Source organism: Lampetra planeri, chromosome 1, assembly GCF_965212315.1.
Source record: "Lampetra planeri chromosome 1, kcLamPlan1.2.h2, whole genome shotgun sequence".
Classification (NCBI taxonomy): Eukaryota; Metazoa; Chordata; class Hyperoartia; order Petromyzontiformes; family Petromyzontidae; genus Lampetra; species Lampetra planeri.
Genome location: NC_136107.1, coordinates 3,679,927 through 3,697,103, shown reverse-complemented (window position 1 = coordinate 3,697,103; position 17,177 = coordinate 3,679,927). Strand labels below are relative to the sequence as shown.

Here is a 17,177-nt window from a genome sequence, read left to right as displayed (position 1 = left end):
GGGGTTCAACGTACATTCATACATCTGCACTTGATGCCGTAAAGCACACAGCCTGTTTCTCTCTACAGCAGGGTGCCTGCCAAGGTCGAAGGGAAGTTCAGTTCCCCTGAGCTCTTCAGGCCTTCCCCAGTGGGCCAGCTGATGCTCGACAAGGTCCGGGCCTTCCTCCGCGAGTATATCTACCCTGCAGAGCCGGTGAGCCTCAGGCTTTTGAGAAGCTGTCATTTTCATTTTCTCAAATCGTTTATGCTTCTTTACCCGGGAAAGCTCCGCTGACTCTCAGAAGGCTTTTTCAGGAGGGTCCTCTCAAGTTTTGGCAAGAGGAGTGGGGGGGGGAGGGTGGTGTTGCTGCTTTGTATAATCGCAAGTGAGTGATTTGCAGATAATCCCTCAGCACTGGGATGTTTTGGGCTAATATCGGTTACATTTTACCGTTTTATTTTAGCTTTGGAGTTAACCGAAGCACACCGGAGGAAACTCGAGCGGAACACAGAAAGCCACCCGGATCGGGATTCGAACTCAGGCGCTTGTTGCTGTGATACCACTTAGATGGGATGTTTTTTTTTAGCTATGGAGTAAACCGCAGAAACTGGAGGAAACTAGAGCAGAAAGTCACCCAAGTGGGGAATCGAACCCAGGCCCTTGCTGCGATGCGCATGTGTTCCCAGTGCACCACCCACCCTGTCGCCCCCGTTTTTCATGTTTTTTTCTCTTGGACATAAGCGCCATTAGTTCTCGGAATGATCTCAACCACACTTCCTCCGAGTGAGCAAATGCGTCACCATGTTGTTCTCTGTTATCCAAGCGCTCACCCGCTTGGGGTGTGCCCGTAACAGCTGGTACAAAATTTATGGTTGCAGATGAAACTTTCCCCATCAATCTACTGGCCACGCCTGACAGGAGAGCATGGAAACACATTCGGGGGTATGCAGACAATGGGACAGGAATTAATTTGTCCTGTTGATTTTTTTTGTAATCCGGACGGTGCAGTCGTACCCTGGCCGAGTGTACATCTCGTACTGGGGACGTGGTGACATCAGATCTCCAGATGGTGGGGGACAGCCGAGGCCATCATGCTTACAGGGTCGATAATATAGGTACTAGATTGTGGAATATCAACAACAGTCTCGTAGTCCCTTCTTAGACTTAGACTTTCATAATACTCAGGACAGACATGGGCTCAATTATAAATACGGTAGATCTTTGGCCGTTCTGTTTGCTGAAAATACAACAACAATATGCAGTCCGTTACAATTTCTAAATTGTGATCCCAGGTCTGGAGCCAGCTTAACTTAACCCTTTCCTGTTCCGAGACGTCTGCAAGTCGCATGGTGGGTTGCCCCGTTCACCGCTGAATCTGGGAACGCGCAAGCGATTGGCGTACATTTTTATTTAGAGACGCATCGCGCAAAAAACATTTTTTTAAGACATCGTACTCACCGCAGATAACCGTAGCGATACGACCGCACTCTACGATAGCTGGCGCCAAAACTGTGCCACACGCCCTCCCCCGTTATTTTAGTACTTAATCGGAATGGGAAATGGTTAAGAATACCGGGTGCTTTGGAGGCACGGGATGCGAGGTGGCCAGGAGAGGTAATTGAATCAAATGGACCATTGAAGCTACTTGTGTGGCCCCTGAGGTGTGACCAACAAGCCACACTCTCATTAACCAGGATTGGCCAAACATCCCAATGTTGGACCCTGCTAAAAAAAAGACTTGAGACTCCATAAGACTTTACTAAAAAACTAAACTCGGCACAATAATCAAAAACACTGTGGTGCTAAAAGAAGAAATTTCTGAAAGGAAAAGTTTCGGGTAATTGCCATTCTTCACAAGGCGTAAAACTCAAGTAAGTAAATAAGTGGCATTACTTATACATTTTCTTAGCCTGGGAAAGCCTGTTTGAGGACGCGGACACGGTGATATTGTTTGGACTACGGTACCCAGAGGAGAGCTGGGCACGGACGGTGACGTGCGCTGCCCCTCTGCGTCCCGCAGGAGGTGCTGCAGTACTACCAGCAGCACGCCTCGTCCCCACTGCGGTGGAAACGCCCTCCCATCATCCAGCAGCTCAAGGTGCCACCCTGGAGAGGGAGAGAGAGGAACCTCTCTATGAATACGGACGGGCGAAGGTTCCGTGGTTGGGTGTTTGCATGTATGTTGAACTTCTCTCGCACGGTACGTGGCCGGCCGCGCTAATCGGAGGTGCGGGGGAAGGACAACAATTAGAAACAAAAAGCAGTTCTAAAGAAACGAGTTTTCAATGTATATGATTTAAAAATGCATAGCTCCAGTGGCTTCCTAATATCGGAAGGAAGAGCATTCCAGACGGCCGCAGAAGCGCATCTGAAAGCGCACGATGCATTGACTTGACCGTCTTTGTTCGATGGCCAGCCAAACGCCGCTGCTGCGTGGTTGACTGTTCATTTAAAACTAAGTGATAAGACATTCAAAAAGAGCAATTGGCATCATCTTGTAGCCTGACTCAAGATAGTTTTTTTTCCTTGACACCGTTTACTTACGGTTCGTACTTCTGTGCGCGGAGCGAACCTGCAAACCGGCGACCGTTAAATTGAACGTCGGACGTGCCAAGAACTACTGACGGTTCACACGTGCAAGTCGGCTGGCAGTGTCAATAAAAATTCTTGGCGTTGGGCTACAAAGATTGCGCTAACCGCTCTTTTGATTGTCTTATTAGTTTTGGGTGTTTTTTTTCAATTTACATTTAAAATGGGAAAGGTGATTTCATGAACACCGTGTATTGCTGAGGTCGGCTAGAAGAAGAAGAGACATTTTCATTTGTTTTTGTCTTTGACCAAAATAGTTCCAGAGCTGCATCACACGCAGAGCTGCTTGTACACATACACGAACACAGCAGCAGGTATACATCAGATGGCAAAAACGCATTCTGACTTAATAAACAAAATAGGTGATGGAATAAACTGCATCTATTTATCTTCTTGGTTTATTCGGTAAAGTTACGTAGAATGGAAATAATAAAATGATAAAAATAAAACATAATAAAATAATTATCACGACGTTTCGGCCACAACGCAAGCAGCCGTCCTCAGGTGGAGACCAGGTCTGTTGTATCGACAGTTCTCGACAGACCTGGTCTTCACCTGAGGACGGATGCTTGCGTTGTGGCCGAAACGTCGTGATAATTATTTTATTATGTTTTATTTTTATTATTTTATTATTTCCATTCTACGTGACTTTACCGAAAGAACCAAGAAGATGAATCCCTGCAGTCACGAAAGCTTTAAATCGAAATTTGCATCTATTTAGTTTTTTTCCCCCCCCTTAGTTATTCTTAAACAACACAGTTTGACTCTTGTACAGTTTGTTCTCACCGAGACATTCCATCATCACCCCATTCCCTGCCATATTGAATCAATTATCTTCACGTTAAATTACGTTTAAGATTTCGATTTAAAGCTTTCGTGACTGCAGGGATTCATCGTCTTGTTTTTTCCGGTAAAGTCACGTAGATTGGAAACAATAAAAATAGACCTGGTCTTCACCTGATGACGGCTGCTTGCGTTGTGGCCGAAACGTCGTGAGAATTATTTTATTACATTTTATTTTATTATTTTTATCGTTTCCATTCTACGTGACTTTACCGAAAGAACCAAGAAGATACGTTTAAGATGTTTTTGTTGTTTAAACTGCCGCCCTGGTGTATTGTACGGCGGCCCGCTTCAGGACAGGGCTAAGGCGGCGGGCCTGTGGAACCTGTTCCTGCCGGCGGTGAGCGGCCTTGGCCAACTGGACTATGCCTTCGTGGCGGAGGAGACGGGGCGCTGCGTCTTCGCTCCCGAAATCTTCAACTGCCAGGCGCCGGGTAAGCGGCTTTCGGCTGGCCGTCCGAGCAAAGAGGGTCACCGCATCGCGCGGCGCTTTCCGATGCGCTTCTGCGGCCGTCTGGAACGCTCTTCCGATGGTAGGAAGCCGCTGGAGCTGCGCTCTTTTAAATCTACATTGAAAACTCGTTTCTTTCTACACAACTGCTTTTGTGTTTAGTTTGTTGTCCTTCCCCCGCAACTCCGATTAGCGCGGTTGGCTACGTGCGGTGCGAAAGAAGTTTAACGTACAAAGAAACGGCGTTCGCCATCCTGCCTGCAAGGGGGGACACTTCCTGCCCAACCCCCCCGAGGCTTTAATCTTCACGCTTAAAAAATTAGTCTCTCGTTTCATGCTTAGTTCAAAGACGGAGAATCTCGTTAGGGTAACCCTATTGGCCCCAGAAACACTAAAATTGCACACATACCCCCAACACACACATACACATAAACACACACACACGTGGTAAACATGTGTTTCAGGCCGTTTGCACGCTTGGCTAATGACTCGCACTGCGGCCTCCCAACTTGGTTCCTTTTAGCCGTGTTGTATCGACAGTTCCACTTGAATGTGCAGTTGTTTTTGAGGACTACTGTGTGTTGTCTTTCTTTGGTCTGGGATTGTTTTTGTTGTTTTGTTGCCTCGCCCAAGCTTGCATTTGTTGTTGAAAAATCGATGTACTTCTGCAGTTTGTACTTAAACTTTATTTATTTTTTGGTCTGTTTATTCACTTATTTTTTATGACCTGCTTACCATTCCTATACTTTGCACTCCTATCTGTTTTGGTTTAGTTTGTTGTTGTAACTTTCTGAACCGCCCCTGCTGGACATCTGTGAAAAAGAGCTTCATAGCTCATCGGATTCCTCCTTCAGCCTCCGAAGGATTCAGGTTTCTGCGGCAGAGATTGCATTGCCCCTGATAAACCCTTTGCATCAAAAGGGGAAGCCTTGATAGAAGTACGACTTATTATGTAAGGAACGAAACAGGAGGACTTCTCCACAAATCTGGCTGTTGTAATTACTGGCGAAACGTCGTACTCAGATTGTAAATGCTGTGGCTTTGCTCTCCAACACACCGGTGTGCTGTACTAGTAGCGAATTTGCACGTTCTGTTTACGTGACAAACTTGACTAATTGGATCTAGATTTGAAGTTTTCGTGACTGCAGGGATCCATACTCTTTGGTTCTTTCGGTAAAGTCACGTAGGTATAAAATAAAATAAATGTATTTATTTTATTGACTAATTGGCTGTGCCGGGTGGTGGCGGGTTTAACGACACATTTATATATTTACGCGATCTAACCCAACAAAAACCTGTCTTACGGAATTACTATATTTGTTTTTGGAACAAGAACGCAGGCCCGTCACACAGCACGTTGCTGCGTAGCGTGCGCAGCCGGGTGATTTAGTTCTCGGGAAAAACAATCCCAAAACGACAAAGCCATTTAAGGGAAGGGGTGGTGGGGGATAAAGGATGGGGACAAGCTGGACCACTGCCCAAATCACGTGGGGGCGTCTGGCCGGTGGTGGGCGGGAAGTGGGCTCTTAAATGGGTTGGTTGGTTGGGGGGCGGGGGATTAATAGGGGAAGGGGAGGTGATGGGGGGCGGTAAGACCAACTTGAGGAGGGAGATCCCGAGCATGTGGAGGTGAGAAGGGGGGGAGGAGGAGGGGGGGGAGGAAATACAAATGATTTCAACAGACTTAGAGCCAACGTTTTCCGTATAAAGCAAACGTTGATATATGTCTGAATTGCCTCAGTTTCAATGCTGTAAATCTCTGTGTTTTTCTCTCGAATACTTGGAAATGTTTACACGGGAATATGCAGCAGTATGAGGATGAGCATAGTGTTCCATATGCTCGCATTGGTAGCCTTTCCACATTGATGGTTTCCCTTGGAAGGTGGAAAAGGGTTCATATGGTGGCACTTTCTTAAAACGTACAACTGCTTCCTTCGGTGTCGAGTTAAAAAAGTTTTTTTCCTTTTGACCATTGGCATGCAATTTCCTTTTGAGGTGCGCGGGAATGTTTGTTGGTTAATTGTATAGGGCGAAAGGTCACACACCCACGGCTTAGTTGGTGGCAAAATATTTATGTATGTATGTGGAAATTCTTTCTCTCCGTACGTAGCCAATTGTGCCTATTCGGAGATGCGGGGGGAAGAGCAACAACCTAAACACAAAAAAGTAGTTCTAAAGAAATGAGTTTTCAATCTCGATTATACTGGTAGGAACCTCCTGGTTACACCAGCCCACAGGGGATTATTGTGTCCGTCCGTCCGTCGTGAAGGGAGGGGCTGGGTGGGGAGGGAGGGGCTGGGTAGGGAGGGGAGGATGGGGAGGGGCTGGGTGGGGAGGGTGGGGCTGGGTGGGGAGGGGCTGGGTGGGGAGGGTGGGGCTGGGTGGGGAGGGTGGGGCTGGGTGGGGAGGGTGGGGCTGGGTGGGACTGGGTGTGGAGGGGCTGGTCACCCCGTGGTGCCCTTATAAAACTCAACGTTTAACCTACTCATGCCGGCTTGTGCCCGCCCTCACAGTCGGGCATATTTGCGAAATACACCACGCCCTGGCCGTTCACCCTGGCCATTGACCGAGCAACCCAACGTTCCTACCAGCTCCCTCCGCAGCAAGAATGTGTTTTAAAAGTGCACAGCTCCAGTGGCTTCCTGATATCCAAAGAGCGTTCCAGACAGTAGCAGAAGTAGTATCTGAAAGCGCCGCGCGATGCGTTGGACCGTCTTTGTCCGATGGCCAGCCAAAAAACAGCTGCTGATGCAAGGATGACTGGAGTTTGCGCGATGATGGTTTATGTTTCTTGACAAGATCAGCGAGGTATACGCCGCAACAACAACGGATACGGACTGCTTCGTCGTCACATACCGTATCACGGCATCCTTCGTTGTTCTTGTGGTCAACGTGAGATTTGTACAAAGTGTGACTCATTGATGGCAGGAAATGACTTTTGGTTACCTTCGAAATGATGCCGGGCTGACGTCGATATTTTAATAGAAAAATTCCACGGGAAATTGTGAATAAATCAAGCAAATTTATACGTAAACATTTTTTGTCGGCTCCGTAGCCGCACTCGGGGTCTTAACGGACTGCTTCGCCACGTTATGAAATAGTTTTTCGTACCAAATTCGAACAAAAAATGCCTCTTCTTGTCATTTTGGTTTGCCGACCCTCTGTGCTAGTGAAATGCGGCTCACGCGAGCCTCTGTTGTTTAGGCAGACGGGTCGCCATTTTTCATGCATCATCATCCTCATCATTATCGGCCACGCTCAATCCACTGCCGGATGAAAGCCTTCCTTCCCGAACCCGTCCGCCATCTCTCACTCTCCCGCTGTGCAAACTCTCAATAGGTCGGGTTTAATGGTCTTCACGGGTCTCATGGGTTTTAGCAGTTTTGGATATCGAGTAGAGGGTTATTTTGGTTTACGTCACGAACCAGAAGTTTAGTCGGGCGGTTGTGGCTGACTATGCACGTGGCTGCCTGTCAACCAGCACCAGAGGTAGCAGCAAGGGTTGGTTGATCACCACGCGCACGGACGTTGTGAAACTCCCTGCTCTGCATCTACATCGGCCATACGAAAGAAGAAGAAGATGATAAAGATTATTATTATTACATTTAGAAATTATTATTACGAAGCAACATTTGGTTTAACACGTAGGCTTTCGCGACCGATATCATTCATAATAGTGGTTTTTGGGGTTAGATCGCGTAAATATATAAATGTGTCGTTAAAACCCGCCACCGCCCGACACAGCCAACTAGTAAGGGTTGTCACGTAAACAGAACGTGGCCAATTCGTCACAAGTGATGACAATTCGTCACTAACCCAAAAACCTCTATTATGGAAGAAACATTTGGCTGGATATGTTTGACCTTATGGAGATGAAGTGGTCACGTTTTAGCAGCAGTCTCAAGTATCCGTCATCGAACGTTGTACTCGAATTGAACTTGTGCGTGCGTTTGTGACGCGTTTGTTGGGAAAATCAGAAACATCCTCTGGCAAAAAAACGTCCTGACGCGCGGTGTGTAACCGGAGTGACGTGAGCACTCCGATGTTTTATTTGAAGCTAGTTTAGAACTAACAGTGGTAAACACGATCCCAACACATTCGTCAACAACACTGCCTTAAAATCTATATATAATGTATGTGTTACGAAGGAGGCCCATTGCCTGAAACATTGCTTATTTAATGATTTAGCCTGTCTGCCATAAATACCGGTGTTAAGATGCTCAGACTTAAAATAGTCACCTATGACAAGGCAACGAGTCTGCATTAACCACACATACGTGTGGAACAAGAACATAATCTAAACAAACATGCTTTGATGATGTCATTGAAACGGATTGGCCTACGCCAGAGACAGCTCTGTCTCACCAGTGAAAGACCAAATTCCGCTAAAAGGCGACCAGTACAAGGGCAATCCATCAAAGCATTAACAGTTTGTGTAAAGCAGTTATATCTGTGGGGACTCTTTGGCCAGTATCAAGATAATGATAATGGCAAAAGGGTCCCATAGATATTGCCTACCATATACATTTCCTTTTAAGGGCCACACAGTTGCATTGACGGATGTGTTGCGCGGTTTTGTCGTTATGCATGCTTGTGGACCACTGCTAATGCGGCAGCAGTAGCAGCATCACCGCCAAACAACTGCTAAGGGTCTCGTCTCCCAAACTTGTGAGCACGAAGGTAACGTCGGACACTTTGTCCGCTCTACACAAGGTGCCCCTTCCACGCGTGCGTGACTGTGGTCGCGCTTGTGCTGTGTTTACGCGATGGCGCCGTTTGTTTGTATCCCGCGCTGCGCTCGCTGGCGTCCTCCTTCCTGGCCGTGTCCGTCGGCGCTCCGTCGTAGCGAGAGACCCTCTTTTGTTTTCTTTGAGCCTCCCCTGAGTTGATTTTATCTGCGACGAGCACCGGGGCCAGTATACCAGCACCTCCACTTGGGAGACGCAGCGAGAGACAGCGCGCGTTTAGCGTGTTGTCCTCTGATTCGCACGGTTGGCTTACGTACGGTGCAAAACGAAGTTACACATACATACAGACCATTATAGAGGGGCGGCGGTGGTTATTGCAAACTCTGGTCATCCACGCAGCAGCAGCAGCAGCAGCAGCTTTTGGCTGGCCATCGAACAAAGATGGTCACCTCGTCGCGCGCTTTCAGATGTGCATCTGCGGCCATCTGGAACGCTCTTCCTTCCAATATTAGGAAGCCACCGGGGCTATGCACAAGCATCGCATGTCGTGGATACGTGTGGACTTCATTTCCACCTTTAACAGCAACGTGTCTTCATCGTCATCATCGTTGTTATAATTGACAATAAGACTCGATGCTTATCTCAACAATACTGCGCCCTTAATAGGGAAGGTGTATAGCAGGCGACGTTTCGGGCAGTGGCCCTTCTGCATGGCACGTATATTTACATCGTAATTATTATCATTGCAGACACGGGCAACATGGAGGTTCTTCATCTGTATGGGACGGAGCAACAGAAGAGGGATTGGCTGGAGCCCCTGCTGCGCGGGGAGATCCACTCCTGCTTTTGCATGACAGGTCATCGGCACGCCGCGAGGGCTGCACTCCAAGCCGCAATAGATAATCCGGTGGACAGATGAAGGCGTCGAATGTCTGGCCAGACGCGAACGCTTTTGCCGCCAACCTGGCAGACGAGAGCCTCCCCCCCCCACCACCGCCACCACCTCCACCTGCTCCGAGTTACTTTCGTAACGGGGCGCCGGTAGAGCGTCACGAGTCGCGCGCGCTTGCGTAACGCGCCGTGTTGTCGGGCCCTTGCGGGCGCCGGGTGTTTAAACTTTGGCTCTGTGTTCGCGCCGGGGTTATGATTTATGTAAGCGGGGGATTTAACGCGCGTAGCCTTCCAGCGACCAAGTGCTGTGATTTTTTTGTTGTTTTTTTGGGGGCCACGCCACGGAAGTAAAAATCTGTTGCGTCGGCAAAGGGAAGAGATGCCAGGACGGAAAGTCCCCAAGGCAGACAAAGAGGGAACGGCTTGAGATGAGCATCAGGGAGGAAGGGGAGGAGGAGGAAGGGGAGAAGGAAATGACCAGGCCCAGCTGTCGGGGATGAGAGGGCGATGTTGAGAGGGCGACGATGAGAGGGTGACGTTGAGAGGGTGATGTTGAGAGGGCGACGTTGAGAGGAGCGACTTTGAGAGGGTGACGTTGAGAGGGTCACGTTGAGAGGAGTTACGTTGAGAGGGTGACGTTGAGAGGGGCGACGTTGAGAGGGGTGACGTTGAGAGGGTGACGTTGAGAGGGTGACGTTGAGAGGGTGACGTTGAGAGGATGACGATGAGAGGATGACGTTGAGAGGGTGACGTTGAGAGGGTGACGTTGAGAGGGTGACGTTGAGAGGGTGACGTTGAGAGGGTGACGTTGAGAGGGTGACGTTGAGAGGGTGACGCTGAGAGGGCGACGTTGAGAGGGCGACGTTGAAAGGGCGAGGTTGAGAGGGTGACGTTGAAAGGGCGAGGTTGAGAGGGTGACGTTGAGAGGGCGACATTGAGAGGGCGACGTTGAGAGGGCGACGTTGAGAGGGCGACGTTGAGAGGGCGACATTGAGAGGGCGACGTTGAGAGGGCGACGTTGAGAGGGCGACGTTGAGAGGGCGACGTTGAGAGGGCGACATTGAGAGGGCGACATTGAGAGGGCGACGTTGAGAGGGTGACGTTGAGAGGGTGACGTTGAGAGGGCGACGTTGAGAGGGCGACGTTGAGAGGGCGACGATGAGAGGGCGACGTTGAGAGGGCGACGTTGAGAGGGCGACGTTGAGAGGGCGACGTTGAGAGGGTGACGTTGAGAGGGTGACGTTGAGAGGGCGACGATGAGAGGGCGACGTTGAGAGGGTGACGTTGAGAGGGTGACGTTGAGAGGGCGATGATGAGAGGGCGACGTTGAGAGGGCGACGTTGAGAGGGCGACGTTGAGAGGGCGACGTTGAGAGGGTGACGTTGAGAGGGTGACGTTGAGAGGGCGATGATGAGAGGGCGACGTTGAGAGGGTGACGTTGAGAGGGTGACGTTGAGAGGGCGACGATGAGAGGGCGACGTTGAGAGGGCGACGTTGAGAGGGCGACGTTGAGAGGGCGACGTTGAGAGGGTGACGTTGAGAGGGTGACGTTGAGAGGGCGATGATGAGAGGGTGACATTGAGAGGGCGACGTTGAGAGGGTGACGTTGGGAGGGGCGGCGATGAGAGGGTGACGTTGAGAGGGTGACTTTGAAAGGGTGACGTTGAGAGGGCGACGATGAGAGGGCGACGTTGAGAGGGCGACGTTGAGAGGGTGACGTTGAGAGGGCGACGTTGAGAGGGTGACGTTGGGAGGGGCGGCGATGAGAGGGTGACGTTGAGAGGGTGACGTTGAGAGGGCGCCGTTGAGAGGGCGACGATGAGAGGGTGACGTTGAGAGGGCGACGTTGAGAGGGCGCCGTTGAGAGGGCGACGATGAGAGGGCGACGTTGAGAGGGGAGGAAAGAGATGGAGACAAGGAAGGAGCAAGGAGAGGTGAGCTGCACGGTGCAGCGTGTTTTGTGTTTTGACCGGGGTCAGCGAGGAGGAGCGGAGGGATTCAGCGTGGGGGTGGCCACACAGCAGTCACATTATTTACGGGAGGCTTGAGCTGAGTTATATAGCGGACATAATATTGTTCGCATCATTGTATACAGTCCATGGTAATATAGACCGCACGTCCAATTTGCATGGTTGGCTACGTACGGTGTGCGAAAGAAGTTCGACATCTAGACATATTTACATTCATACATTCCCCCCCCCCCCCCATACAGAACCCGACGTGGCATCCAGCGACGCCACCAACATCATGTGCAGCATCCGGAGGGACGGCAACCACTACGTGGTGAATGGGCGCAAGTGGTGGAGCAGCGGTGAGCGATGCCAGGCCCGGCCGGATGGGCGACGGGGCGGCTGGTGTTTGTGCCGAGGGCTCACGGCTGCAAGGGCGGCAAACACCCGCAGACTTGCATCAGAACAGTAGCGATTCACCGATTTAGGCGAATCCGCAATCGATTTTTACGTGCACGGAATGTTGAAATTTGCACGTAAGAGAAGGCCAAACACCATTGACAGGGGCTTTCTTGAGCTTCCTCCAATGGAGGCTCTTCCGCCAGCAGTTTCGCGTGCAAGTATTTTCAGGGCTGCACCTTTAGCCTCGGATGTGAACTAAATACTCGACGTACTTTATCTTTGGGCTAACGAAACAAACCCGAGGGAACAAACAGCACACGATACGAGGCGGAGGATACAACATGAGACCGTATGAACGAGGCAACAATGAATCGACACCTGGATTTGAATCGTACGAACCGAATGTTGATAATTAATTGAATCGCTCGGGGCGGTGCCACTCGCAACCCTCTATCCTCGCGGATCCCGCCAAGGTCCGTCCCTAACTTAGGCCTCTTTCCAATGACCCAGGACTGCTTTTCACTTGGGACCCCGATTGCCCTTGAAGTGGCACCGGTTCTAGCACCACCCAGCAGTCTGGCATCGGCAGTCATGGCCTAGCATGGGGTGGTACTGCCTGGTACCACCTCTAGACCACAACACGGGGTGGTGGTACTGGCTGGTACCAATTCTAGCCCACAACACGAGGTGGTGGTCCTGGCTGGTACCACCTCTAGCCCACAACACGAGGTGGTGGTCCTGGCTGGTACCACCTCTAGCCCACAACACGGGGTGGTACTGGCTGGTACCACCTCTAGCCCACAACACGGGGTGGTACTGGCTGGTACCACCCCTAGCCCACAACACGGGATGGTGGTACTGGCTGGTACCACCTCTAGCCCACCACACGAGGTGGTGGTACTGGCTGGTACCACCTCTAGTCCACAACACGAGGTGGTGATACTGGCTGTTACAGCTTGGTGCGGACAGACAGCAGCAACCCTGACTCTCAGCTGATCAGGGCTTTTTCTGCGATGTTACTCCTTGCTTGCGATGGTTATCTGAACTCGTTTTGCGTTCCCCTGCGTTTGTAATTTACGTAACCGTTGTCGCGTGTTTTGTTATCATTACTGCGCTATGCAGCTGTAAACTGCGAGGCTATGAAAGGAAGTACAATTAGAGGGCCCAAGGCAAGATACAAGTTAATGTGGATGGTTTTGATTGTCATCTCGAATACCGCATCTGTGTCGGCGAGTGATAATGTTCACAGATCCAAGCCAAGATGCCCTTGGGATTTCCCAGGGGTTCAGGTTATTATTGCTCAAAGCTGTGGGAGCCAGTCTGTCACCTTCAATAGTGTTAGGGGTTCGATGTTTATAATAAACTACTTATTTACCCAGGAGAGCCACACTGAGTCGTAGGACTCTTCTTAAGGTGGCTCCTGCTGCTACATTTGGGGTTTGTATTTGAAGATGTTTTCAGCCCAACTCATGATGAGTTGTGTTTATTGTTACACGTTGTGGAGGAAACCAGAGCATCCGCCGAAAAACCCATGCTTTGCGCGAGGGGGCAACACGCTATCCCCGTACAGTTTGAAACAGATGGCGATGAGTCCAATGGCTGTACTGCCTTCTCCCAGAGAGCAAGGGTGTGGGCTCCTCCTCGTCACCCACGTGAAGGGAGTTTCACAACAATGATCTGGGTGTGATGCACCTACCCTCGCTGCTGCCTCCGCAGCGCTGGATCGCAGGCAGTGAGGTGCAGAGTAGCCACCGCCGCCTCCAAAACCCTTGAAGCTAGCACTCGTCAAAGAGGCAGATGCTGTTGCTGCTGCATTGGCAGTTGTGCACAAGCACAATTAACAACAACAACTAAAGACGCAACACGAGACGTCCATCAATGACACTGCCTTACAAAACATATCTGAAATCGGCAACGTTTTTGGGCGATGGCCCTTCTTCATAGCACGTACATCTCCAGCGAGGTACAGGATATTTTGAGCTCGCCGCACGATCTCCTCTCCGTTTGTACCCACGCTCCCCTTGTCTCTGTTGCTCAGGAGCTGGTAACCCAAACTGCACGTTGGCGGTGGTGATGGGAAGGACTGGAGATGATTCCCTGGCCAGGTCGGTGGTGGGTGTGGGGGGGGGGGGGGTTAGGTGTCACGTTCAAATATTGTCCACCGTTATTGGTCGTGAGTGGGAATCAAACTCGGGTCGCTGGGTTCGTTGTGCAGTGCGCTATCCGCTACACTACCGTTGCCCCATAGTTCCTACACAAAGATAAAGATTCCCCCATGTAGCCTTAGACTGTGGGGGCAAGTGCTGTTAGCGAGCACTTATGACGGCCGGCACGGCACACTAAAGGGGTGGGTGGCCAGCACCAGGCCCGACCGCCTTTGTCTCCCCAGCGGCGATGTTTCTACACACCACACCAGGTATTCTAGGCTAAGGAGACTTGGTGGAGGCCTAGGACCGTTTCAGATAATCGTCAATGGTGTTGGCCGTGAACGGGAATCGAACTCGGGTCACCAGGTTCGCAGTGCGGTGCGCTAACCGCTACACTGATGCTGCCCCATAGTCCATTACGCATACTCTATACAATACACACACATGCAGAATTGAAGCCTAAACTTGGAATAGTTTGATCATGAGTACCTGTCGTCATTGTCGAGTGAGCCTAATGCCACTTGTGGTTGGCTGTCATCTCCAGACACAAGCAGCACAGCATGATCCTGGTTGCCATGGACACACCGGGAGTCAAGATCATCAGGCCCCTGATGGTGTTCGGCTATGACGGTGAGCTGTTTTGTCCGGCCTTGTCGAATGCTCACTTAACGATCACGAACGGCATTGCCCGAGCGTTCCGAGCGACGGTGGTGTGGCGGTGGTGGTGGTGGTGGTGTGGTGGTGGTGTGGTAACGGTGTGGTGGCGGTGGTGTCTGTGCTGTGCAGATGCCATTCATGGAGGGCACTTTGAAATCCACTTTGAGAACGTGCGAGTTCCTGCCTCCAACATACTGCTGGGTGAGTGACTCCCCAGGGTGACTGCCCAGGGTGACTGCCTCATTCGTACAGTTTCCTTTCCTCCAAATTTGCCTAAATCTGACATTACATAATTTGCACGTTTTTTGCATAAAATATACGTAATAATTTCACTGCACATAAAATGGCGGTTACTAATGTGTATAATTTGACAGCCCCACTTACGTTAAATCGTTATCACGTGAGTCGCCGTCGTTGGCCACACACAGCTGAAGCGATGGCCACTCCCAATTAGCACCGTTGGCTACGTGCAGTGCGAAAGAAGTTCAGCGTACACACACCTCCGGCGGTACCGACAAGTGAAATATCTGGTCTGGGCCCGCGGACTCTTGTGTCCAGGCCCTTGCAAACATTTCGATTTAAAGCTTTCGTGACTGCAGGGATTTATCTTCTTGGTTCTTTCGGTAAAGTCACGTAGAATGGGAAAAAAATAATAATAATAATAAAAAAATTAAAACATAATAAAATAATTCTCACGACGTTTCGGCCACAACGTAAGCAGCCGTCCTAAGGTGGAGACTCTGTCTTCTCGACAGACCTGTTCTCCACCTGAGGACGGCTGCTTGCGTTGTGGCCGAAACGTCGTGAGAATTCTTTTATTATGTTAAAATATTTTTTATTATTCTTTTATTATTATTTCCATTCTACGTGACTTTACCGAAAGAATCAAGAAGATGAACCCTTGCAAACAGTCGTGCCTTCCCGACGCTCTGGCCCGGTCGCCATGGACAAACAAGGGAGCTTGACGAGTCCTCGCTCGCAACAAACCCACGCCGACCGATTGCCGAGTGGCATTCTCCCCGCACGTCCGGTTATAAGCGCGCGGTTGTGCTACGTACGGTGGGAAATTAGTTCCAACGTGCGTGTACGGTCCGTTCTCCTACAACGCTGCGGTAGTTGCGTCCCTGAAGAATACCGCGTTTTGGAAAAATTGCGTTCTAATAAATAATTATTAATATAGGGTTAAGCGCAGTCCGCGATACCACGTGAGATGCGTACGCAGGGAAAACAAAGACTGAGGCAAGTGGGTAGCATCTAGAAGCATCCAGCTTCTTGTGTGATGCTAGGCCGAGGCAGCCGTACAGCCGCTTATTCCTACTCGCGCTACGTAGTTCTGTTCACTCAATCGCGTTTGATCCAATTCGCATCCGCGTTATAGCAAAAATACGTCCCCGAATACATTAATCGCGTTGCGTCCAATCCGCGTGATGAAAACACGCGGCGTTAATAGGAGAGCATTCCGCACGTACGTTCTCCGTTTGTCTCAGGCGACGGCCGGGGGTTTGAGATCGCCCAGGGCAGGCTGGGGCCCGGCCGCATCCACCACTGCATGCGAACGGTGGGACTGGCCGAGAGGGCGCTTGAGCTGCTGTGCCAGCGAGCGGCCACCAGGCAGGCGTTCGGCCGCAAGCTCTACGAGCACGTAAGCGCTGCCCCGCACCTCCTCGCGGTTTCGTGCGCGGAGAGGTTTTGACAGGTTTTTTGTATTCGTACCGTTCCGAAACATCTGCAAGTTGCAGAGTGGGTCCCATTCACCTCAGTGTCAGAACACGCAAGGGGCTCAGGGGTTAACATCATTGAGAGAGGCGTAGCACAGCTGTTTTTAAAGACATTGTACTCACCGCAGAAAACTGTAGTGACACAACCGCACTCTACGATAGCTGGGAGCCTCGGTACCGATAAAATTCACCGGAAGGGGAAAGGGTTAATTGGGAAAATGACAGCGCCTCCCATTTCTCACAAGTGCTTTAAGGATGCTTATTTATTGTTATTATGTACTGCGCTTGTCAGGAGGCTCGGGGGGTGGGGGGTGATCGATGCTGCTATGTGTAATCCCCAAATGAGTAATTCCGCACGGCATTCTTTTGGCACGAGAGGTGTTCTCAAGAGTTCCGTACGAACGGTAAAATTTCCTGGGAATAAATAAAGTATTTTCGAGCCTGCCACAACATTCCACTGGGGTTCTCAAACGCAATTCCGCACATGTGCGTCTCCGCTGCATTCCCTGGCCCGCCGGCTAACGCGTTTTTATTTCTTATTGATTCATCGTCCGCGCAAAGCCGTAACGGATATCAGATAGAGTAAATAATCTCATAACACTCTTTCAAATTTCCAGTTGCCGTGCCTGCCAAGTAATGTTGCTGTTTGCCTGCGCACCTGCGGCGAACCCAAGCCGAGTTAGAGCGTGCCACTCGCACTGGGACTCGTGTCAAAGGTCAAATCTAAGGTCAAGTCGACTCGGCCGCTCATTCCTCATGAGTTCAATTGATTATGGAGACGCGTGATCACTTTATTCTTTATTTTTTGGCTCGAATCTCATGCTTAAGTCGTAAATATGAAGCAGTAAATGACAAATGAG

General features: G+C 50.4%; 1 protein-coding gene and 1 long non-coding RNA gene across 6 annotated transcripts in view; one reads left to right on the top strand and one right to left on the bottom strand.

The window, feature by feature from the left end:
• The window catches only part of ACAD11 (acyl-CoA dehydrogenase family member 11), a 32,321-nt gene that overhangs the window by 10,118 nt on the left and 5,026 nt on the right, over positions 1 to 17,177 (top strand). Inside the window, exons 9-17 of one of the 2 annotated variants that reach the window (XM_078609665.1) lie at positions 72 to 195; positions 2,003 to 2,080; positions 3,710 to 3,848; positions 9,303 to 9,410; positions 11,657 to 11,755; positions 13,834 to 13,900; positions 14,487 to 14,572; positions 14,729 to 14,800; positions 16,087 to 16,241. In XM_078609665.1, coding sequence (XP_078465791.1) covers positions 72 to 195; positions 2,003 to 2,080; positions 3,710 to 3,848; positions 9,303 to 9,410; positions 11,657 to 11,755; positions 13,834 to 13,900; positions 14,487 to 14,572; positions 14,729 to 14,800; positions 16,087 to 16,241 — 928 coding nt within the window. Of the gene's footprint in view, positions 1 to 68; positions 196 to 2,002; positions 2,081 to 3,709; positions 3,849 to 9,302; positions 9,411 to 11,656; positions 11,756 to 13,833; positions 13,901 to 14,486; positions 14,573 to 14,728; positions 14,801 to 16,086; positions 16,242 to 17,177 lie in introns of both variants that reach the window. The other variant, XM_078609576.1, reaches the window with a different exon arrangement.
• LOC144729540 (uncharacterized) overlaps positions 1 to 17,177 on the bottom strand; it is a 32,185-nt gene that overhangs the window by 13,104 nt on the left and 1,904 nt on the right. For 2 of the 4 annotated variants that reach the window (XR_013587737.1, XR_013587734.1), the window contains exons 2-3: positions 7,291 to 7,416; positions 1,948 to 2,088 (exon numbers count right to left, since the gene is read on the bottom strand). This is a non-coding gene — a long non-coding RNA (uncharacterized LOC144729540). Of the gene's footprint in view, positions 1 to 1,373; positions 2,089 to 7,290; positions 7,417 to 17,177 lie in introns of those variants that run through there. The other 2 variants (XR_013587725.1, XR_013587728.1) reach the window with 1 other exon arrangement.